Here is a 24,454-nt window from a genome sequence, read left to right on the forward strand (position 1 = left end):
TGGCCTCCCCATGGCCCGGCAGGTGGCGGGTGTCAGCTTGGGCTCTCCTCCCCCAGCTGCCTGTGCCGCAGAGGAGAGCCCGCCACCCAAACGCCCCCGCATTACCTACCTCTCAGAGGTGAAAGAGGAGGGCTGTGACGTCCCAGCCCAAGTGGCCATGGTGACAGAAGAGGATGGGGCCCCCCAGGTGGCTCTGATCACTCAGGACGGTGCCCAGCAGGTACGGGCCCTGGGGGAGGGGTGGGGGCTACTCCAGCTGGGACCTTCTCGCTCTTACCAGGTATGGGCCCTGGGAGAGGGGTGGGAGGGCCTCTCTGGCTGGGACCTTCTCTCACTCTCTCTGGGGAGCCCAGAAGATCTGATGGCCCCACCTCTACCCGAGTTCTCTTTTTAGCCTCTACTCAAGTTCTCTTTTTAGCCTTTTTAGTGGACCTCAGTGGAGGCTGAGGGTACCGAGTCTTGTAAGCCAGCCCCTCCTCCTCATGCTTCCACCTCAGCCTCTGGAACTTCTAGAGCACGGTTAACAGCTTCCCTTTTTATGTGGAGGCTGACAGGTCCTGGTTATCTGAGTGAGACACTTTGGTGTCCTTCTCAAGAGAGGCATGTTGCTGTGGGGCCCAGAGCATTTTGTGGGTTCTGGAGGCCTGGGCTTTCTAGTCAGCAGTATAGTAGGACCTTTGTCAGCACCCTCACTGTCAAGTGCACCTCTGTCTCATGGAGTTGACATGAGGAAGAAATTGGCTTGAAACCCTGAACTGCGTGAAACAGAGCCCCGATGCAAAGTGGTGCTAAAGAGAAGCGGTCAGCAGAATTCTTCTAGTGTCTCCTTTTGGCAATTTAGGACTTATTTTACTAGCTTGTCCCTGTCCCCCTCTACCTCTGTGACATGAAGCTAATCTTCTAGATTATCAAGAAGCTAACGTTGTCTGGAAGACCAGATACATCCACCCAGGGGCTTTCAGACAACTTTCCAACCATACTCCCTGCTCATCTTCCTTCCTATTTGCAGGTCAGTCTGTCCCCGGAAGACCTGCAGGCCCTGGGGAGTGCTATCAGCATGGTGACCCAGCACAGCAGCACCACCCTCACCATACCCAGTGAGGACGATGACCTTGCCACATCTGGCACACATACAGTCACCATGGTCAGCGCTGATGGCACCCAGACGCAGCCCGTATGACCAGGCGGTTTGCTTGGGGTTTCTTGTTCTCTCGTCCTTCCTTTTTGTGGGGTGGGCATTAAAGCAGACTGACCTCGTCAGGCCACCTTACGAGGACCAAGATTCCCCCCACAGAAAAAGGGTCTTTCTTCCCCACGGCTCCTCTGGGCCATCAGCAATTCTCGTCTTGAAAAGTTTTTCACTGGGGGGGTCAAGAGGCAGTTTCTAAAATCTTGATCTACCTCTAATTTACTTTGCTTCCATAGGCAAGTCATTTTTCCACGGACTTCAGTCCATTTTCAAAGGAGGTTATCTTTGGGCCTTTGACAGCTTTGACCTCCTATGAATCAAAATCCCTAAATTAAGTTGGCTCTCAGAGAAAAATACCACCTCACAAAGCTCTGAGCCCCATGCTAATTAATCTGACCTATAATGGTGTTATTCATCCCAGCTACCTTGCTTTGAAGGGATTTTTTTTTAAGATTTTATTCATTTATTCATGAGAGATACAGAGAAGCAGGCTCCATGCAGGGACCCCATGTGGGACTGGATCCCAGATCTGGGATCACGCCCTGAGCCAAAGGCAGGCGCTCAACCCCTGAGCCACCCAGGCGGCCTGCTTTGAAGGGATTTTTATGTGGATTGAGGGTAGGGAGGGTAACCTAGGTGGGTCAGAAAATCTCATTTTCTTCTATATTTCAGGTTACAATCATTACCTCTGGGGCTGTGGTGGCCGACGACTCAAGTGTAGCATCTCTTCATCACCAACAGGTGGCACTGTTGGCCACAGCCAATGGAACGCACATTGCGGTGCAGGTGGGTAGAGGTCCCACAGCCTGAGAGAAAGGAAGGAATAAGCAGAGGAGAGGAATGAGACGGAGATCTTGAAGAGAAGGGCATTTGGCTTGGAAAAGCTCATTTCAGAAGACAAATCCCTTTCTGCCTACATTCACACAGTTGTCTCAGGCTTTTTCTTGACTGAAGCAGAGCGCTGAAGCCCCTTCCGGCCTTCAGACTAATTTCGATTGCAGCACACCTGGTGGTCTAAACCCTTTGTCTCTTTGTGTCTCCATTTCTTCATTAGAAAAATAAGTGGGCCCCCCCTCTAGCCAGTCATCCCTTTCTGTGAACAAGCCCCTCTCACTGACCCTGGCCCATTCTTTGGCTCCCTGAGCACACCTTGTCTACCAGGACTCTATCGCCAAGCTTGCTGTTAACTTGGGGAGGGGGGCGCACTAAGTGCTCAGTATGTGGCACTGGGCCAATGGAAGGATTCAGAAAAGTAGGCTACTTACTTACTAGCACTGAAATCTGGTGGGGAGTGTCTCACTCTCCTTCCTTCTCACCCTCTTCTCTGCAGCTGGAGGAGCAGCAGACCTTAGAGGAGGCCATCAGCGTGGCCACTGCTGCCATGCAGCAAGGGGCTGTGACCCTGGAGGCTACAGAGTCAGGGAATGGCTGCTGAGTTTCAGGGGGCTGAGTCCACACCGTTTCAGACGAGATGCCGTGCCACAAAGGCATCCCTGCCTCCAGGGGCCCGGACTGTGGCTGACACTTGGAAGGTGGCCATAGAGGTCTCCAGGCAAGACGGCAGCAGGAAAACAGTCTAACTGAAAGGGACAGGGGCCCTGCTCAAGAGGAGGGCTGCACGGCTGGAGTCAGGGGAGTGTGTCATCCTCAGGAACAAAAGAGGACAAGCTGATCACCAGGCTGCACTGGAGTGTCCTCAGAGTCAGCGGGGTGCCCACTCTTCTCCCTCCAGAGAACACCCTTCCTTCTCTCAATCCACTCCCCTTCTCAGGTGGCGATGGAGATTGCTCTGGGGACTTGTCCTCTGTTCTAACTGGTCCCTGCCCACCAGGGGAAGGGGCCCACCACTCTTCAGCCCAGTAGGAGCCAAGCAGGCCCAGCCCTGCTCCTCCCAGCAATAACCACCTCCCTGGAAGCCTGCCAAGATACCTGACCACTTGGCAGCAGAGCTTCCTGCCACCGTAGTCAGAATCACTCAGGGGCCTGCGGCTGGAGAAAAGGTGCCCAGCCCCACCCACCCCCAGCTGCCCCCTATCCTCTCTGTGGCAGAGAGGCAGGGAATGGCCTTGTACATACTGGGGATTGGGTTTAATTTGTTGGTTTTTTTTTTTTTATTCCATTTTGATAATTTTTTTTCCTGCTCTGGTTGGTGGTGGCAAATGGGTGAATGAGTATTTAATAAAAGTTCCAAGTTTCCACCTGGGTCCCTCCCTTTCTTCTTTGGGCCCTGATGCCAAGTTGGTCAAATCAGGCTCTTAGCCCTGTCTGTATCCCTGACACAACTCCTCTGAGTCTCAGTGCCAGACTGATGGAACTGGCCTACCAGAGACACGGAGGGAAGAAGCCCAGGTATAAGAAAAGCCCCGAGTAGCAGCCAGTGGCTTCCTGCCCACACCTGAGCAGGTGGGCTCCAGGGTAGCCAGACGGAACCACTGTGACCACTGCTGTCAGGCTCTGCTTGGATCTCAGGCATCAGGATGGTTGGACTGGAGGAATTCTGGTTTTTTCCCCACCTTACTGGTGTGATATAGAGCCCTTCCATGCCCAGCCACACGGTCACCTACTCCAAGTGGGCAAAGCCCCATGGTGGAGTGGAGGTAGGTGCCTTTGCCAAGGTTAGCAAGGGTCTCTGGTTGATTCTGCTGCTCCGAGACCGAAGTCCCAGCTTTGGGGATGCCCACCTAGGTGTCTGGGACCATGCTGTGGAATCCCAAAGCCACGATGGGACCCTAGTGGAAAGTGTGTGGGAGGACCAGCCCAGCCCTGGTGGGAAGGGAGGGACACAGGGAAAGGGACCTGAAGGGAAGAACTCCGGGTTTGCCTCCAGAGGGTTGGGTTGGCATGGGAGCACTGCAGGGGTTGGAGGGGCCTCTTTTCCTCTCTTCACAGTGATGGATGTATCCTAGTCCCTTCCTGCCACCTGGAAATGGAGCTTCCCCCAGCCCAGGTACCCTTTCCTGAGATGCCTAGCAAGCTTCCATTTACTTGGGCCAGCAGCTCTTTGGAAGCAGAGGGGGGCCAGGGCATGCCCCCAGGGGGAGGGGTGTCTCAGGTACCTAAGCTTCATCCCTGTCCACTGTTCTGGGCTGGAGTGATCTCAGTGGCAATGGAGCTACAGAAAAGGAAGCCCTGACATGGAGGGCCCTGAGTGCCAAGCCTCCTGCTGTCAGTGGCCCTGGAACTAGGCCCCACCACAAGGTTCTCACACACATACACACATACACACACACACACACACACACACACACACACACACACATGCTTCAGAAACAGGCTCTAATCTTCAGGGCCAGTGACCCCAGAGTGGGTAGCACTGTGAGCTGAGCCCTTTCAGAGCCAAAGCCCAGAGGATAGGGAGGCAACCAAGCACGTGCCAAGTCCGCCTGACCTGGAGAGCTGCCCTGGCCCAGGTCCTCTGCCAACTTTGTGTCATTGCCTTTGTTTTCTTCCACTTGGGAGGAGCCCCACCACCACAGTGATGTTAGATGGCCCTAAAAGAAATGCTTTGTCCAGTGCCTGTGCTGCTTCACATCCATCCCAGACCTCACAGCTGTGAGAGGTGGGTATTTTTCCTGCTTTACCATGAGGGTACTGCTTAAGGAGGTTAGTAACTCACCCAAGTTCAAAAGGCAGGGTGGGCTTGCTTCCCCGCCCCCCTTCTCCAGCAAGCTGCTTCTGGGAATCCAGGAAGCCCCCAGAAAATTCTGGGGCTGAGGAGGCTTCTAAAGGGCCTCACACTGAACAGAACCAGGGCCCTGGCTCTCCAGGGTTTGGTTCCCAGGTCCCATACAGAGAGAGGGGCCACCCACGAGCACTGCAAGAGCAGGAGCAACAGGCCAGTTCCTGGCAGCTGGGAAGCACGCGCAAGCAGGCAGGTGGAGCTCTTGCTCCGCGCCATGGCCCCTCTGCGGTCTCTGCAGCCGTTTGCATTTCCTGAAACCGGATCTCGGTGTCAGAGCCGCCCCCGGGCCGGGCGGGTACCTCAGCCATGGCCCTGCGCAAGGAGCTCCTGAAGTCCATCTGGTACGCGTTCACTGCCCTGGATGTGGAGAAGAGCGGCAAGGTCTCCAAGTCCCAGCTCAAGGTGAGGGGCCCCCGGGGCCCAGGAGAGGCCAGCACACATGCCCCTCCAGCCCCTGCCGCCCAGGAGCCAGGCAAGAACGCTGTGCTGATGGCACTCAGCCATCCCAAGGCCCAGGCCTGGGAAGGGGAGACGGGACCGGGTGGTCGGGACAGTGCAGCCTGCTGGATGCTGCTGCCCATGTTCTGGGACCCCAGGGAGGCACGTGCGGAGCCTTTGCCCAGAGACCTGCCCCCCAACTCTCTGGAGGGTGGAGGCGGCATTATTCGGTTTTGAAGGCCAACAGGCCAGGCTACATCCTCTACTGGGTGTGATGAGCACACTTCTCCGCAGAGTGAGGCTTGGGCACGCACCCTACTCCTTCCTGCTGCTTCCTCCTGGCTTTGAAGAGAGACAGTTAGTTCTTGTCAGTCACTGCCTCCCCGAGCTGAGAGAAGCTTCAAGAGCCTCTCCCAGTTCCAGACCAGGCTGACTGGGTCACCTTTGGCAGAAATCAGCTACTCCGAACCCCATCTCCCAGATGCAGCCATGCTGGGAAGCAGCAATGGAGAGACCCTGTTCTGCTGCTACTCAGCTCACCCTTCCCTCCTCTCCCACACCAGGTTGGGAAACTGTTGTTCCCTTTGGCCGTGGGACCTCAGGTGGGGAGGAGGTAGGATCCGAGCCCAGGAAGAGCCCCATCAGTGATTGCCCTGAAGTTTAGTACTAGGTCCTAGACCATTCCTGGGAGACCAGCACAGCAAGTTTCTCTCCATCCCTGGCTCTTGGAACCAGGGAACACTGGGGGACAGGAGCAGGGTAAGCCTCAGCAATCTGCGACCTGCCTTAGGGGATCATTCATTCAGTTCACGTGTTTACTGAGTGGCTCTGTGCCTGGTGCAAAGCTAAGCCCTAGATTTCTGGTGTCTCCACTGGACACCCCCAAAGGACGAGTGCAGCCTCCAGGAAACCTCCATTTTTAATGACCGAGGTAGGAGGTGCCTGCAAACGTGGGAGAGATGAATGAGGCAGGAGAGATGTTATGCCCCACCCCCACTCCAACCCCTACTTTGCTGAACTTGGACACAGTAAGCTTGAATATCCCAAACTGGCCCTATCCCATAATCTGTTCCATAACCAGACTTATGAGCATCCAAACAAAAATGATTCTTGACTCCCCCAGGAAAGACAGTCCACTCCTACCTTTGATCATCGGGGAGGATTCCTTAACATTCTACTTAAATCCTTTTATTGTAGATCATGTCATCTAGTGGGGGATTCAGTATAGAACAGCAGATCATCCAAAATCCATCCCTGCAGAAACCCGTGCCCTACCATCATCTTCCACTGCCTTTAATAATATCTTGTAGGAATAATCCCAATCTCCATAGTTTGTTGTCTCCAAAATATTGTTGTCTGTCCCCATTCCCTATAGCCCCTGTAACCTCTCCAGGCTCTTTATACCCCTCACGTATGGAGAGTAGTTCCCCTTTTCCTGGTGCCAGCAGCCAGTAAGGCTTCCTGCCTGGATCCTCTTTTCTTGACCTCCAACTAGATTGACGTCCACTCTCCATCCCCATAGGTTGAGTATTTGCAGGGAAGGTTCTATTAGGAGCTTATGTACTTGAACTGTCCGCTGTCTGTACCACGTCTCAGCTCAAATTGGGCCCACTGTCAGCAGCCTTTAGTCACACAGGAGCAAAGGTAGATTTCTCCCCCACTCAACAGAAAATGTGTCCACTCTGGGAATCTGGGCTAGCGATGGGAGTCTTGGGCCAGGTAGTGGGTGAAGCAGAGATGGTTGGGCCCATGTCATACAAGAGAAGGCTAGGGAAGGTGATTCTTCCCTAAGACCATACTGGGGGATACTGGAATAGGAGGAAGTAGTGATAGTGTTGGGGGCAGGGATGCCGGAAAGGCAAAGGAGCAATAGAGAAGTGGTCAGAAGTCAGAGGAAGAAGTAGATGAGAGAGATACCAGCAGGGGCCAACCCCACCCCTGCAAAGGCTTGGGGGAAAAGGGGGAAGACCTTGGGGTTAGTCTCTCTCCACTAACACTGTCCCTGGCCTTAGGTCCTTGACTGGGACCAGGCAGGAGACCTGTACCAGTCCAGCGAGCTATGTCTGTCTGTGACAGTCACCACTTCCCTGATGTGTTGGTAGAAAGGCTGCCACTGGCTGTGGTGGACAAAGCCATGATGAGGAAGGAGGAAGGAGGGAGGAGCAAGGACAGTGAGGCCTCAGAAGTGGCCCAAGGAGTCAGGATTGTTTTCTCTGGAAAAGAGAAGTCTTGAGGGAGAGAGCAGATAGCTTTTCCTCTATTGAATTTTTGTAGAAAGTACAATGGCCTTTGTCCAGGTGAGTTGGAAAAGTACAATTAGACCAATAGGAATGGCACTTCTGCCCAGGATGGATTTAGATTGAGCACAAAATTCCCCAGGTGTTGAGGACTCTGAGTTTTCCCAGGATCCCCAGAACCCCCTTCTCTAAAGAACTTTGGGAGTGAGTAGCAGTTCCACCAGAAGGCTGCAAGGAGGAGAGCCTTAGGAATGATGGGTTTCTTAATGGCCACGTCCTTTTCCCTAGAGGAGAAGCCTTGGTTCTAGGCCTACCGGCGGGGATCAGCTGAGAATTGGGGTGAGGGGTCTGGGATTGGGGATGTGAATGGAGCAGTATGTCTCTGGCTCAGGAGGCTCTTAGGAGACAGGAGGCCTGCCCCTTCCCCTTGACTGGCAGGAGCTGGGGTGGGCAGGAGGGCAAACTGGCACCCTCCCTCCTGGGCTTTTTCAGGTCTTCTAGACTCCTGAGCTTCAGGCTTTACCTGTGGAGGGGAATAACAAACTTCCCTTTGGTGAAGGGAAAGTTAAGAGCAACTCCAGTCCAGGAATCTGCAGGCTGGGATCTTCAGCTTTGTTCTGACCCCTACCTGCTGCTGGTCTCAGGCTAGGATGGCAGGGAGTGGCAGGCTGATTTAGTGATGTGCAGAGTACTTGACTCAGAGCCACATAGGCCTGCTCCTCAGCTGGATGAGCTTGGGCATGTGGCCTTGCGACTCTGAACTTGCGGTTTCTTGTCTGTAAAGACAGAGGGTTGAACTGGGGATCACCAGGCTATCCAGCTTGGCTACCAAAAAAAAATTTTACTGAAGTACATCTAGCAGATGAAACTGACCCTTGATACAGCCTCCCCTTTCCCTTTCCTGAGCCTGTCTTTTCTTTAGTGCTCACCCTCAACCCCTTCTAGCCCTTTCTTGCTGTCAACAGGCATACAGAGCTCATCCAGAAATCCCCACCTTCTAAAACTCCCAGTGCTCCTCCCTGGTGATAGTAGTTATGCTTTAGTACCTGCTGGTTGAGAAAAATACATTCAGTAACTCTTACAAGGATCTGTATATATTTTTTTAAGATTGTATTTATTTATCTGACAGAGAGAGCACAAGCAGGAGGATCTACAGAGGGAGAGGAAGAACCAGGCTCCCTGCTGAGCAGGGAGCCCAATGCAGGGATGTGGGGCTCAGTCCCAGGACCTTGAAATCATGGCCCAAGCCAAAAGCAGAAGCTTACCAGACTGAGCCTTCCAGGTGCCCTGGATCTGTTTATTTTAAAAGAATCACCTGGCACCTAGATAAATTAAAACAAAAACAAAAAACAAAAAAACTATATGCCATCTAAAAAAGAGGTTATTCATTTTCTCCGCAGCCATTACTTGGTGCTGTTGATGGATTCCCAAATCCCTTGTATTTATCCAGTGATGGCTAGAAACCACAGGACCATGGGTACTGGCCCCCATGACCACACTTGAGTTTTTAGGGAACTCACAAGCCCCTAGAGGAGAACCACTTCCCCACATGCCTTCAGAGGACATAGTGCATAAATGAAGCCTCTCAAAGGTCAATGGCTGCCACCTCAGAGGTCAGGGGCTGCTTGGTTGGGTGGTGAGACTGTGAGAGTCCTCTCTGAGGGAGCCCGAATGGCGGTTTGTGAAAGCTGCAGACACCTGGATCCCACCCCTGGAAACTCTGAGTCAGTGAGACAGGGCGGGCCTCTGCTCACTTCAGTTTCACCAGCTCCCCAGGTGATTCTGAGGCTCAGCCAGAGCTAACGTGGCAGAGAGATCAAGAGTAGGGCTTTAGAGGCAGACTTCCAGCAAGACACTTCACCTCTCTGCACCTTGATTTCCTCATCTGTCAAAGGAGGATTATGAGAGTCTCTGCCTCTGGGTCTGAGGATTGATAGAAATCAGCCTGTGAGCTCCTGCGCACTCTGGTCTCCACCCCTGCCATTTCCTTTCCAGCCTGACCCTCCTTAGGTCACACCCTCTCCCCACCTCTAGCCCCAACCCGCACCCAGGCACAGGAAGCCTGGCAGTCTGAGGTCTGCTGAGCTCTCTGGGGAGAGGCCCTGAGCCCCGAGCATCTGGAGCCTTCAGTTCCTTCTTGTCCTGACACCTGATGGCTCACAGGGATTGGAGCCTCTGTCCTGGGCCCCTCAGATTCCACCAGCCAAAGGTACAAGTGACGACAGCAGGTCTTAGAGGACAGTGCAGATGGAGGAACCGAGGCAAGGAACAGCTCAAATGACAATGCAGCTGCGTAGTCCGTTCTATTCCCAGGGTGGGAGGGATTTTGTATGTCATCTCTTCGAACCCCGTTTTTAGAGCTATGAAAACTGAGGCCCAGTGAGGTTCATTTGCTCAGAGATTCAGTCCACCTCTGTCTGGCTTTTGTATTTCTCCTATTTCTTCCCGCGAAGCGTTTAGGTGCATTCAACAGATATTTATTGCGTGTCTGTTAGGTGCCAGACCTGGTGATACAGCAGTGAATACAGCAGTTAATAAAATGAACAAAGATCACTCCCCCCCTTGTGGTGCTGACATTCTACTCAGAGAATACAGATGAAAAACAAAATAAGTAAAAATGTATCATGTAATGGAAGATGATTCATGACATAGAAGTAAATAAAGCAGAAATAGGGATAGAGAGTTGGGGGGGGGGGGATTGAGGGAATGGGGTTATAGATTTAAATAGAATGGTCCAGAGAAGCCCTCCTTGAGAAGGTGACATCTAAGTAAAGAGTGGAAGGAGAAGAGGGTATGTGCCATGCCTAGACCTGGGAGAAGAATGTTCTAGGATAAAGGAATAGCAAGTGCAAAGGCCCTGAGGCAAGTATGTGCCTGGCCTGTCTGAAGAATGTCAAGAGGGCCAAAGTAGCCGCAGAGAAGTGAGCCAGAGGGATGAAGCAAGAGAAGGTGCAGCAGGTTGGGTCCTATGGCGCCCAAGGCCTCTCTAGGGGGACTTGCGATTTTACTCAGAAAACGATGGGAAACCACTGGAGCATTTAAGTTAGACTTGAGGAGTCAGTCAAAAACATTGAACATGTGCAGGACATCATACTGAGTCTGGAATCAGGCCTGAGCTTAGAGTCCTTGCTCAAAGAATGTAGAACACCCAGAAATGCTCACACAAAAAGGGAAGAGCAAAAGAATGCTATTATAGAGCAACTTAATAACAGAGTACATAAATAGCAGTGTTAATGGCACTCTGCTTTTTATCTCTGTAGTTTTAAATTTTTGTCATAAAAACAATATATGCTCCTAGTTAAAAAAAAACAGAGTGTAGAAGAATATAATTTTGAGGAAGATGAAATTTATTCTATAAGTAAAACATGTTACTGGTTAAAAAATTCAAAGACAAATGTAATACTAAAGATGATGAAAGTTCCTCCCCTCCCTGGGGAAGGATGGTGGAGTGATAGCTATTAACAGTTTGCTGAGTCTTCTAGATTTTTCCTATGTACAAATAAACATACTAGGTTGAACCATGTGAAATTGCTGACATTGTATTGTTTCAGCCCTATTAAAACAGCTATTAAAATTTGCCATGGTTCAACCTAATCTTTGCACACATTTATTTTACAAACATTTCATTCTATAGCTTGCTTTTTTCACCAGCCGGTATAGGATGCATATCTTTCCATGTCTGTTCATAAAAAAACATAATAATAGAAATAGCACACAACTTTTATTAAACAATGAACTATGTACCAGGTGCTATGCTAAGCTCTTTATTTAAAAAAAAAAAAAAACCCTTTGGAGTAGACCTCCTTATCATTCTCACAGAGGAGACCAAGGTCTTAGAGAAGTTAAATTACTTGCCTGTAAGCACACCAGTGGCAGATGTAAAATCTTTCCTACCAACACGTAGGTCCATGACACGGTGTACCTGTCCCCTATTGAAGGATACCCAAGCTGTCCCTGTTCCTCATATTGTAAAGAATGCTTCAGTGAACATTCTCGTACATGTTGCTCTGTTCCCTTGAGCATCTAAAGGTTCATTTCCCTTCTCCCTCTCCTTCTGCCCCTCCCCCAGCTCATACACACACACTCTCTCTCTCTCTGAAGTAAATGAATAAATCTTTAAAAAATAAATAAAAACAATCAAAATGCTGGGATCCTGCCCAATTTTAAGTTTGATACATTCTTGGCCTCCAGAAAGATTACCAATTCACACCTCGACAGTAGGGCATTTGTGTCCTCACTTCACAACCTCTTCAATACCTGGTGTTATCAGTCTTGTGATCTATGTCAATTCATTAAGTAAAAAATTGCACTTTCTGTACAGGAAGGGATCTAACATTTGCTCCATACAGATCCAACTGGCTCTCTTCACGTGTCCTCTCACTCCATCTTCACAGTCTCTCCATGGGACAGGTGAAGGTGTTCAACTCCCTTCTAATAGCTTAGCTGTTCCAGTTTTAGGGCTACCAAGTGAGCACCAGCTTAGCAATTCCAGGGGAAGAGTATACCTCTTTCCACTAGAGGAAGCAAAAATCGTAGGGCTGATTCTCATTGGTCCAAGATTTATCATATGCCCTTCCTTGAGCCAATCATCAATCACCATGACTCTGATGTGCCCACCCCTGCAGGCAGGTGGGCTAGGGTTGCAAATAGTTGATACCACAGATATTGAGAATAAGGGAGAGGTGCTTCTCAAAGGAAAAGCAAGGCTCCATTACCAAATATGGGTGGAGACAACAGAGTTCCTCAGGAAGAAACTTAAGATGTACTCTAGAACAGGAGAAGCAAAACCAAACATGCATGGGAGATGAAGAGCATGGGAAAGAGGGTGGTGGGTGTGCAGGTCAGGGATGGTTGCCTGGAGAGGAATGAGAGAAAAGAGAAGCACCCTCTTGCTAGGCCTTCCAACTTCCCACTTTGCCCAGTCAAGCCTGAGGCCCAGGAGAATACTGGAGGAAAGTCTCAATCCTTTGGTCCGCCTCATCTCACAAGAGAATAAAGAAGTGAAGACTTGGTGCACGCGCCACCTCTGGGATGTGGCCAGCTCCTGCATCAGGAACTGATTTTAAGCATAACTACTGGTGGTGGAAGCAGCATTCATCGACTGCCCTTCATGTGCAGAAGAGGACGTAGAGGGTGTGGGACATAGAGATGAGCAGAGACGTTGTCTCCAGAGTTCACAATCCACCTGGACTTGGGGTCAGCACTGTAATAGTGAGGTCGCCTTCAGAGCCAGGCACACCCGGTTCCAACCTCAGCTCAGCTATTTACTCTTTAACTTCCCCAAGCCTCAGCATCTTCATCTGAAAAACAGGGATAATGTGTGTATGTATCACAGTTGGAGTGGAGGTTAGACATGAGGTATAGAACCTCATACGGTGGCTGCCACATAGTAGTTGTGCAATAATGACTATTTTACCATTTTTCCAAAATTTTTTTTATTTTTATTTTTTAGATTGTATGAGCAGGAGGGTGGGGGACAGAGGAGGAAGGAGAGAATCCTAAGCAGACTGCCCACTCACTGCAAAACCTGATGAAGGACCTGAGCCAAAATCAAGAGGTGGCCATCCAACCGATTGAGCCACTCAGCTGTATTTTCATCCTTCACTCTGTTTTAAGTGCTATGGCAGAATTAACCCCAAGGCAATTTGATTTTTTTTCCTGATTTTGTTCAAATTTCAACCCCTTTGTTCTTATGTCATGGGTTTGATAGCCAACTCAGGTTTCCCCTCGGCACCATCACGGCCACCACCCCTTCTGGGTCTTTTCCTCCATGTGTCACAGACCATTTTTCATGACCCTTCTTTGAGCCGTCTCCAGCTTTCCATCTCTGAAGGGCAGTGACTAGAACTGCACTTGCCTTTTCTAGAGCAGATACACCTGAGCGCTTTCCTTGGAGCTGGCACACTGCAGCCTAAACACTGAGGCTTCGATGGAAATGATAAGAAACTTGGCTGCCGCAGGGTGACAGCCACCTCCCTGTTGTCAGCCCAACGTCCTAGGAAGCACCTGGGCTTTGGAATCTGTGGGACTGGATTTAAATCCCAGACTCCTGCTCACCTTGGATCCTTGGGCAAGTTACTGAATGTCCTGAGCCTCAGTGTCCTTGTCTGCAGAAAGAGGACATCCCTACCTACTACAGTGGCTCAGAATATGGCTGCTTGGGTTTGAATCCTAGCTTTCTTACCTCACCTGTAAAATGGGGATACTAACAATTGTTCCGAGGGTTAGGTGAACTATATGTAACGTGCTTGGCTCCGTGCTTGGTGCATAGTAAGGGAGTACATTTTAGGTTATTCGGTTTTTTATTGAGGTATAATCGTCATATAACGTTATATTAGTTTCAGGTGTACAACATAATGATGCGATATTTGTATATATTGGGAAATGATCATCACAATGTCTACTTAACATCCATCACCATGCACAGTTACAAAGCTTCTTTCTTGTGATGAGAATTTTTAAGATCTTCTCTTAGCAACTTTCAGCTTTGCCAGACAGTATTATTAACTATAGTCTCCATTTGGACTTGACATCCTCATGACTTACTTTATCACTGGAAGTTGTACCTTTTGACCTCCTTCACCTATTCCACTGTCCCCACTACTCCCTGCCCCTGGCAAACGCCAGTCTGTTTTCTGTATCAATGAGCTTGGGGGGAGGGGAGGTTAACTTGTTTTTTAGATTCCACACATAAATATGTGAGATCATATGGTATATATATTTTTTCTGATTTACTTCATTTTGCTTAATGCCCTCAAAGTCCACCCATGTTGTCGCAAATACAAGATTTCCTTCTTTTTTTTTTTTTTTTTTGGTTGAGTCATATTCCCTTGTATATAATTGCATAAGTTTGGGTTATGATAGAGGTGAGCATTGTGTGCCAAGGCCTTGGCCAGGATAGGATTGGGGCTGAGCCAAGTGGTGGCAGCGGTCCTCTGGCCCAGTTTTGGCTGGGGCACAGGAAGGCAAAGTGCCACTCTGTCTCAGGTGCTGTCCCACAACCTGTACACGGTCCTGCACATTCCACACGACCCTGTGGCCCTGGAGGAGCACTTCCGAGATGACGACGATGGCCCCGTGTCCAGCCAAGGATACATGCCCTACCTCAACAAATACATCCTGGACAAGGTGGGGCCTGGCAGGAGGGGGCACCTTTCCCCACTCCCCAGTACATTGCCAGCCCAACTCCTCCCACCTATAACCCCCCCTTCTGTCCCCACCTTCCATCCCCTCCCTCCCACTTCCATCCTTCAGGTTCCAGCCTCTTGCCCCGCCTTGCCCCTCTTCACTCCCCCTTCCACCCCCCTCACCTCTCTCCTACCTCCACCCTTCCACCTCATTCCTGCCAGGCTCACCTCCCATCTCCAGCTGGGACCTTTACATAGGGCTCCCAGCTTCCCCTGGTGCTGTGTCCGTGCTCCTCCCAGCTGTCCACTCTCTTCTCAGCCTCTTCCATGTCATCCATCCCCCATTGGGCTCCCGTTCTTTCTCCCCTGGGCTGAGGGACCAGTTTCTGTATTGGTAGGGGTCTTGAGTGGGTATGGTGGTGGGGGGGTGGTTGGAATCATCTAGTTATCTGATAAGCAGCTCAGGGTTTCCTCAAGTTAGAACAGGTGGGGTGCAGGGAAATAGGTGACCCCAAGAAAGCAGCAAGAGCCTAGTCTGGTGGCAGAGCAGGGATGGGTGGCCATTTTGGCTGACTTGCAGGCCTGGTGGCAGGTGGAGGAAGGGGCCTTCGTTAAGGAGCACTTTGATGAGCTGTGTTGGACCCTGACGGCCAAGAAGAACTACCGGGTAGACAGCAATGGGAACAGCATGCTCTCCAATGAGGACGCCTTCCGCCTCTGGTGCCTCTTCAACTTCCTGTCTGAGGACAAGTACCCTCTGATCATGGTTCCTGACGAGGTGAGGGTGATGGCAGCACTGGGGACAGAATCACTGGGGCCAGGCTTCAGCTAAACTGTGAAGGAGGCCAAATCACCCGTGTACCTTTCCCACATCCCCTTTCTTCTTGGTCTCCCCATGCCGGTGCCTCTCTGCACCCAGCCGCCTCCCGATGCCAAGAATTGCCCATGTCAGAGTCACTGTGTCCCAAGGACCAAAACTATACTTCCTTCAGGCCTCTGTTAGCCCTCAAAAGACGAAAATGACCTCAGAGTTTTATTTACAGAGGTGGAAATGGCTGATACCTTACTGGGCATTTACAAATGAAAACATTTAAGATTGAATGGCAGGATTTTAGGCATTGTGGCAATCTGAGAAGGTTACTATATGAGGAGAAGGGAGACTTGCCTGGGATGTCTGGCCCATTACTCCAGGGGGCAACCAAATCTGGCCCTGGTTCTGGATTTTCCTTCCCCTCTCTTCCCATCCCTCTCCTCTCCCCAAGGGCAGGGCCAGGGGAGACCCAGCTCCAGGCTCCAGAGAGGGCATCCTGAGTGTGGAAGCCTGGAATTGGTGCCTCTACCTCCTCAACTCATGGGTGAAGAAGCCAGGGCAGGTGCCCCCACTCCATACCACTTCTCTCAGCCTTCTCCTGACCTTTTAGCCCTTTTGGTGGCTGTGCAGATGCCAGGGTGAATCTAGGTCTTAGGGTACGGAGGGGATGGCTTGTCTGTGTTATAAGAAGTCCTGGTATATCTAAGTGCACTCAGATTTGTCTCCTTCTGTTTCTGGGAAGGGAGAGGGAAATACCAAATCCCTGAAATGGTACACGCCACCCCACTCCCAGCTGAGACCTGGTAACCTTCAGAATGAAAGTCCTAAAGAGAGTTTCCCAAGAAGCTGCTGCGGCAGGAAAGGGACATGTGTCCATCTACACAGGCACCTGGCTAGGCACCCTTATCAGACCCCTGCCTGTCAGGGTAAGGGGGGCCCTCAGAGGCCAGAAGGCGGCTTGCTGCTGTGATCAGCATGTATGAACAAACTGCAGCAGGATGTACCCCAACCACCACTTCCTGTTCCTCTGTAGCAGGTTTCCTGTCCCTGCCCTGCTTACCCCCACCCCCAGTCCCTTTGCCCTCCCATAAAGGAAGGATCCTCAGGGTTGGGGCTTGGGCTTGGAATAAGGACTCTGATGGGATTCAGGAGATAGAAATCGAGTTCTGACTGCCAGAACTTGCTGTATGATTTAGAACAAGTCACTTCCCCCTCTGGGCCTCAGTTTTGTCATCAGCAAAGTAAGGGTATTGGATGAGAAGGTCCTCACACCTCCTCTGACATCTTTTAGGAGTGGTTGCCTCTGCCTGGCCTCCAGCCCTCAACCTTCACCCCATGCTTAACTGAAAGCTCAAGGAGAAGGACGTGGGCCTGGAAGCTGGGGAGGGGAGAGGAATGCCTGAATTGGGGCTGGGGCTCCACAACCCCCCCTTCCCAAATCTACCCTGGTTTCCACCCGACATTTAGTCCTCTTGCTCCCCTACCCCCTGTCCCTGGACATCTCCGCACAGGCCCTGGGAGCCAGAGCGCCCCCACCCCTTCAGAGGCAACGCTGCCTGCTGCAGTCACCAGGCCTTCCCCCTCCTCCAGGTGGAATATCTGCTGAAGAAGGTGCTTAGCAGCATGAGCTTGGAGGTGGGCTTGGGCGAGCTGGAGGAGCTGCTGGCCCAGGAAGCCCAGGAAGCCCAGGCAGCCCAGACCACCGGAGGGCTCAGCGTCTGGCAGTTCCTGGAGCTCTTCAACTCAGGGCGCTGTCTTCGAGGTGTGGGGCGGGACACGCTCAGCATGGCCATCCACGAAGTCTACCAGGAGCTCATCCAAGATGTCCTGAAGCAGGTCAGGCCAAGCTGAGAACTCGGGGAGGACCCTGAGGCAGGGTGAATGGGGGCAGGGTGGGGGGAGTGAAACCTGACTTTGCTCTGGCTGGCAGGGCTACCTATGGAAGCGAGGGCACCTGAGGAGGAATTGGACGGAACGCTGGTTCCAGCTGCAGCCCAGCTCCCTCTGCTATTTTGGGAGCGAAGAGTGCAAGGAGAAAAGGGGCACTATCCCACTGGATGCACAATGCTGTGTGGAGGTGAGGGGGACAGGTGAAAGGGTGGAGCACAACTCCAGGCCCAGAGGCTCTGGGGTGGGGGCTGAGGGTGTAAAGGCAAGAGGGGTGGGAGGAGGGTGAATGGAAAAAGCCCCAGTGGCAAATGTCTGCTTCTATGACTGCAACCCTGGATGCCTCGAGGACATTCTCATCCATGCCAGCACTTAAAAAAAACAAAAAACAAAAAAACCCTGCAAATCAAATACTAAAGTCATTGGTGAGTAATGTGGATTTTGCTAAGGATTTCAGAGGAGATGTCTTATGCCTTACACAACACAGCAAAGCTTTGGGGTTTATTTAGAGAGAAAGAGAGCACGTGGGGGAGGGGGGTATGGGGGGCAGAAGGAAAGAGAATCCTTTTTTAAAAAAAGACATATTTATGTATTTGAGAGAGTGCATGAATGGTGGAGGGGCAGAGGGAGAGAGAGAATCCTTGAGCAGGGGGCCCACTGCCTCCAGGCTCCATCCCACCACCCCAAGATCATGACCTGAGCCAAAATCAGGACTGAGAAAACTAACTGGACCAACCAGGCATCCACACAGTCAAACTTATAAAAATCCTCTTGAAAAGTTATTCTCCTTCACCCAAATTCCATTCTCTTTGGCAATTCTATACCTTCCTAGTCTTTCTTCACATCCCTCTCCTCCCGTCCTTCCCCTCCCCTGGCTCTCTGTTGTTATTTTAGAGACTTAAAACAATTACTTTAAATTTTACTAAAATACACACACACACACACACACGTAACATGAGATTTGCCATTTTAACCATTTGAAGTGTACAAATCATAGCATTAAGTTCGTTCACAATGTTGTGTAACCCTCACCACTATCTATTTCCAAAACTTTTTCATCATCCCAAACAGAAATTCTGCCTGTTAAGAAAGAATTCATCCCCTCCTTTCCCCTCACCCCCTGGTAACCTGTATTCTACTTAATGTCTCCACAAATTTGCCTATGCTGGGTACTTAGAATGTAATGGAATCATGTAGTATTTTGTCCCTTTGTGACTGGCTTCTTTTCCTCAGCATAATGTTCCAAGGTTCATCCGTGTTGTGACGTGGGTCAGGACTTCATTCCTTTTTGTGACTGAGTCATATTCCATGTGTAGAGAACACATTTTGTTTATCCACTCATTCATTGGTGGAAAATGGGTTGTTCCCACCATTTTGCTATTGTGAATAATGCTGGTTTGGATATCTATGCAGAAGTTTCTGGGTAGCCCTATGTTTTCATTTCTCTGGGTACATACTGAGGAGTAGAATTGCTAGATCATATGGTAATTCTATGTTTAACTCTTTAAGGAATAGCCAAATTGTTTTCCATTGCAGCCATACCATTTTACATTCTCACCAGCGGTATGTGAGTTCCACTTTCTCCATATCCTTGTGGACATGTGTTTTTTTACATTTTAAAACATTATTATTATTTAAAAAATTATTATTATACCCATCCTAGGCTCTCTCCATTTTTGTCACATAAGGAAATAGATGTCACTGAGGACAGAGCATAGATCTTAGGCAGAAAGCCTAGTTCCACCACTAATAGGCATTCCTAGTGTGAATTGGGCATGTTCCTAGACTTAGTAAAGCCTCAATTTCTTTTTTCTGTAAAGTGAAGCTAATTATGCCTGTCTAGCAAGATTGTTTGGGAATTGCCCAGAAAATGATGCATATAAAACAGTAGTTTAGGGGATCCCTGGGTGGCGCAGCGGTTTAGCGCCTGTCTTTGGCCCAGGGCGCGATCCTGGAGACCCGGGATCGAATCCCACATCGGGCTCCCGGTGCATGGAGCCTGCTTTTCCCTCTGCCTATGTCTCTGCCTCTCTCTCTCTCTCTGTGACTGTCATAAATAAATAAAAATTAAAAAAAAAAAACAGTAGTTTAGCCTCTAGAGCATAAGAAGCTCAATACATGAGACACCTAACTGGCTCAGTTGGTGGAGCATGCAACTCTTGATGTGGGTGGGGAGTGTGAGTTCAAATTCCATATTGGATGCAGAGATTGCTTTAAAATAAAATCTTTTTTGTTTTTTTTTAAGAAGCTCAATACATGGTAGCTGTTATTTTCTACTACAATATAAGTTTAGGAAGGCAGAGATTTGGTCTGTCAGGCACACCTCCTAGAACAATGAGCCGCACTCAGTAGACACTCCAAAATAACTGGAATGGATGAATGGAGAACTTTCTCAACAGGCAGGGCTATGTGAAAAGAATGATTTGGATAATGAGGACTCTGTCACTGGAAGTGCTCAAGAATGATCTACATAAACACTCAGTAATGGACTAGGTGCTAATTCCCCTGGAGAGGCACCAAGATGGGAACACCCTGGCCCTCCCTCCAAAGAGCAGAGGCTCCAAGAGTTGTTAGTATGCCCATAACTAACGTCCGTGCCCAGCCATGCAGGCTCCTGGCGGAGTGGGAGCGGTGACCGGGAGGACGGTCCCCAAGACGGAGGGGTGGGGGATGGAGCTGGAGCACCCTGCGGCGGGTGTGGCCACGACCCCAGTGAAGGCGGCCTGTCTGGAGCCACCTGCCCTCTCCCAGGTGCTGCCCGACCGAGAGGGGAAGCGCTGCATGTTCTGCGTGAAGACTGCCTCCCGCACGTACGAGATGAGCGCCTCAGACACGCGCCAGCGCCAAGAATGGACGGCTGGTGAGTGCCCGCTGGGTGGCCTGGGGCTGTGAAAAGGGGGTGATAACACTGCCCAGCGGGAGGCTGGAGGGGGGACTCGAGGACCGCGCTGCTCTCTGCTGGCCCGCTGCTGACCCCCTCCTGATCCCCCTCCGCAGCCATCCAGACCGCGATCCGGCTGCAGGCCGAGGGCAAGACGTCGTTGCACAAGGACCTGAAGCAGAAGCGCCGGGAGCAGCGGGAGCAGCGGGAGCGACGGCGGGCGGCCAAGGAGGAAGAGCTGCTGCGGCTGCAGCAGCTGCAGGAGGAGAAGGAGCGGAAGCTGCAGGAGCTAGAGCTGCTCCAGGAGGCGCAGCGGCAGGCCGAGCGGCTGCTCCAGGAGGAGGAGGAGCGACGCCGCAGCCAGCACCGGGAGCTGCAGCAGGCGCTCGAGGGCCAATTGCGCGAGGCGGAGCAGGTGGGGCGGGGTACCTGCCGGGGACTGAGCTCGGAAGGAAGCCGAGAGACCCGGCCGCGGAGCCGAGAGCCGGGGGCGGGGCCTGGACCGGAGGCGGAGCCCTGGGCTGGGGAAGGAGGAGCGTGGGGCGGGGCTTGGAGTGTGGGACTTGGGACCCGCGCGCTTGAAAAGTGCGTGTGGGCGGAGGCCTGTGCCAGGGCGGGACTAAGGAAGGGGTGGGAGTGCAGGAACCCGGCGGAAGGATGGCTTGAGTTGAAAGATGGGGGGCGGCGCTGAGTGCTATAGGTATTGAGTGGGGCCTGGTTCAGAGACCTTGACTGGGGGTGGGGCTGCTAAAGACCCCCCCTAGCTGGCAATGAGCTTGGACCCATGCTAGACTAGATTGGACTAGACTTGATCTAAGTTTCATAGTGAAATTAGTTTGAGGAATTCAGGTTGGGAGTAAGGAGGGACGAATGTGGAGGCCGACTAGGCATTAGAGGCAATCAGATTTAGAATTTAAGAGATCTAGTTCTGGAGTTAGAGACATCTGGATTTGATCCCAGCTCTGCCTCTTAGGAGCCTTGTGATCTCAGGCAAGTTACTTAGCCTCTCTGTGCCTCCATTACTTAGTGACATGTTGATGATAACTGTGCTCATAGAGGTATGGTAAGGATCAAATGAGGAAACACCTATAGTTGTTACAACAATTATTATAATTACAGTCACTCTGCCTAGCACCAGCCCTAATTATAGTCATAATACCTAATATTATAACGCATAATAATAATTATTAAGGCTTGTGCTAGGCAGGGCGTGTCTTGAGCCCCTCGCCCCCCAGGTAGCATCTGTTCACTGACCATTATCTGACCTAGTCAGGCTCCCAGAAAGGGATCGGATCAGGAAACCCCGACATGAAGGAATTCCTTAGACCCTCACTGGGAAATCGCCTTGTGGGCCAGCCTAGCGGGAGCCAGAGCCGTGGTGAAAAGGCAGCACACCTGCGGACTCCCCTCCCCCACGCCGGGCCCCCAGTGACCCCAGTGACGTGGCTCTGCGTCTCCGCATCCCCGCACAGGCTCGGGCCTCCATGCAGGCCGAGATGGAACTCAAGGAAGAGGAGGCTGCCCGGCAGCGGCAGCGGATCCAAGAGCTGGAGGAGATGCAGCAGAGGCTCGAGGAGGCCCTGCACCTGGAAGTGAAAGCTCGGCGGGATGAGGAAGCCGTGCGCCTAGCCCAGACCAGGTAGGACTGAGGACCCGCTCTCGGGTCCCCTCCCTGGCTCCCCAGCATCCCACTTGCTGGGCACCTGCGAGGGATCTTGGCTCTGGAGACAACCCAGTGTGCACCCGGCAGGCTGCTAGAGGAAGAGGAGGAGAAGCTGAAGCAGCTGCTGCAGCTGAAGGAGGAGCAGGAGCGATACATCGAGCGGGCGCAGCAGGAGAAGCAAGAGCTGCAGCAAGAGATGGCGCTGCAGAGCCGCTCCCTGCAGCAGGCGCAGCAGCAGCTGGAGGAAGTACGGCAGAACCGGCAGAGGGCCGACGAAGATGTGGAGGTGAGGCCCCAGGGGCGGTGGGGGTGGAGGGCGTAGCAAGGAGGCCCGGCGGTGAGCACCTTCGTGCAGGATCTGGAACCTTCCCTCAAACCGTGACTCTGTCCCTTCCTGGCTGTGTGACCTCAGGCAAATTGCCTGACTTCTCTGAGTTTCAAGCCCCTCTGAGAAAGAGGCCTGTAATAGCATTGTTTGAAGACTGAAGGAGCTAATAGGGATACTTGGTACGGAGCAGGTGCGGAAGAAACATTAGCAGCTATATTTATCATTATTATGAATCTGGACAAAAAATTTTCTTCAGTGCTCTTCCAGATCCCTAGCTTGCTTTCTGGGCCCTTTGGCTGTAATCTCCATAGAAGAGGGGGTTTGTTGTTGTTTAATTTTTGATGTTCTTTAAAAAAAAAAAGATTTTATTTATTTGAAAGAGAGCATAAGCAGGGGGAGCAGCAGAGGGAGAGGGAGAAGCAGACTCCCCACTGAGCAGGGAGCTCCATGTGGGGCTGGATCCCAGGACCCCAGGATCATGACGCGAGCCAAAGGCAGATGCTCAACCAACTCAACCACCCAGGTGTCCCTAGTCTTTAATGTTCTGTTAATATTATTTTATTTTGCGCTGTTGGCTGACACAGTCACGTAAAAAATTGGAACACAAACATGTGACATAGAAAGGGAAAGTCCCACTGTGGTTCCCTTACATGACAACCACTGCTAATGGCTGGGGTTTTGCATTTGGTCCCAGAGAGGTGGTATGGTGCAGGGGTTTATAGCACAACATAGGTTCCCGGGCAAGTTGCTTGACTTCTTTTGCACTTGTTTGTTGTTAACGTCTGCCCTGGAGGTTAACTGAAATAATAAATGTACTGGGGCATCTGGGTGGCTTGATGGTTGGGTATCTGCCTTTGGCTCAGGTTGTGATCCCAGGGTCCTGGGATCAAGTCCCGCACTGGGCTCCCCGTGGGGAGCCTGCTTCTCCCTCTGCCTATGTCTCTGCCTCTCTCAGCGTCTCTCATGAATAAATAAATAAAATCTTAAAAATAAATAAATAAATAAATAAATAAATAATAATAAATGTACTTAGCACATCTAGCTGCTTAATGAATGGAAACTATAATGATGATTATCTTTGACCCTTTGGGGATCCACAAGACCACTGAAATTGGAAGCTGCGTGTGCGTGTGTGTGTGTGTGTGTATAGGAAATTGGAAATATATATATATATATATATATATATATATACACACACACACATACATGAGTTTTCTGGGGAGATGATCAATAGCCTTTGTCAGATTCTAAGGGGCCTGCAAACCTGAAAAGGTCAAGACACCCTGTCTAGGATGGTGTTTCTGACCCCTCTCCTCTGGCCCTGCCCCCCACAGGCTGCCCAGCAGAAGTTGCGCCAGGCCAGCACCAATGTGAAACACTGGAATGTTCAGATGAACCGGCTCATGCACCCAATTGAGCCTGGAGGTGAGAAGGGGTCGACCCTGGAGCTTTCTCTGGAGTGGGGCGGGAGAAGGGAGGGAGAAAGGAATACCTCCAGATCTACAGAATCCACGTGGGATTGAAAGCCACAAGATTCTCCTCTCCCCCATGGGGTGAGGGAGGGCCCTTCCACTTCTTCCCTGTGCATGCACCTTTCTCCTTACTCGTGTTTGCCTTTTCTCTGCCAGATAAGCGTCCCACCATCAGCAGCTCCTTCACAGGCTTCCAGCCACATCTACTTGCCCGCCGTGACTCCTCCCTAAAGCGCCTGACCCGCTGGGGGTCCCAGGGCACCAGGACGCCCTCGCCCAGCAGCAGTGAGCAGCAGAAGTCCCTCAATGGTGGGGATGAGGCCCCTATCTCGGCTTCTGCCCCTCAGGAAGATAAACTGGACCCAGCACCAGAAAATTAGCCTCTGCCATCTTCTTTCCCCCTCAACCTCTTACCCACCAGATCCTGGCCACAGCTGGCCTGTGGGTGATGCCAGCCCCTACAGAAGAGGGAGCTGAGGTCCTGGTGCCAGGAGCCCAGGTCCCCCAACCATGACAGTCCAGAACGGAGCCTCATTCATTTTTGGCACCAGCTCCAGGCCCCTGACCACTGAGGCAGTCTAGGGTGTAGATCCTTGAGAACTTGATCCTGTGCCTTAACCCCAAGGACCCTATGCCCTGGGCTGGAAAAGAGTAAACAAGCAAGCCAATAGCATGTGCCCTCACACTACCACCAAGTTGTGGAGGCACATTTCCAAATAAAAACTGCTCTTGGAAAGAA

At 51.3% G+C, this 24,454-nt stretch overlaps 2 protein-coding genes across 8 annotated transcripts in view; both read left to right on the plus strand.

Annotated features, from left to right (window-relative positions):
- The window catches only part of ZNF76 (zinc finger protein 76), a 34,693-nt gene extending 31,308 nt beyond the window's left edge, over nt 1-3,385 (plus strand). For 2 of the 3 annotated variants that reach the window (XM_025990794.2, XM_025990795.2), the window contains exons 11-14: nt 57-220; nt 1,010-1,174; nt 1,862-1,975; nt 2,520-3,385. In XM_025990794.2, coding sequence (XP_025846579.1) covers nt 57-220; nt 1,010-1,174; nt 1,862-1,975; nt 2,520-2,624 — 548 coding nt within the window. In that variant the 3' untranslated portion in view covers nt 2,625-3,385. Of the gene's footprint in view, nt 1-56; nt 221-1,009; nt 1,188-1,861; nt 1,976-2,519 lie in introns of all 3 variants that reach the window. The other variant, XR_003233770.2, reaches the window with a different exon arrangement.
- A 4-nt stretch (nt 3,386-3,389) lies between these two features.
- On the plus strand, nt 3,390-24,454 carry DEF6 (DEF6 guanine nucleotide exchange factor). Of its 5 annotated transcripts, none has more exons than XM_025990793.2 (13): nt 3,390-4,136; nt 4,649-4,748; nt 4,957-5,273; nt 14,534-14,674; nt 15,266-15,451; nt 17,075-17,320; nt 17,415-17,561; nt 20,123-20,231; nt 20,369-20,667; nt 21,725-21,891; nt 22,003-22,201; nt 23,578-23,668; nt 23,872-24,454. In XM_025990793.2, exons 3-13 carry the CDS (start codon nt 5,178-5,180, stop codon nt 24,093-24,095), a joined length of 1,905 nt encoding a protein of 634 aa, XP_025846578.2. In that variant the 5' UTR covers nt 3,390-4,136; nt 4,649-4,748; nt 4,957-5,177; the 3' UTR covers nt 24,096-24,454. The 5 variants fall into 5 exon arrangements, with proteins under 5 accessions (XP_025846578.2, XP_072586807.1, XP_025846575.2 ...); XM_072730706.1 differs by having other exon boundaries at nt 5,110-5,273; XM_025990790.2 differs by having other exon boundaries at nt 3,855-4,136; nt 5,110-5,273; nt 15,254-15,451.

Source organism: Vulpes vulpes, chromosome 1, assembly GCF_048418805.1.
Source record: "Vulpes vulpes isolate BD-2025 chromosome 1, VulVul3, whole genome shotgun sequence".
NCBI lineage: Eukaryota > Metazoa > Chordata > Mammalia > Carnivora > Canidae > Vulpes > Vulpes vulpes.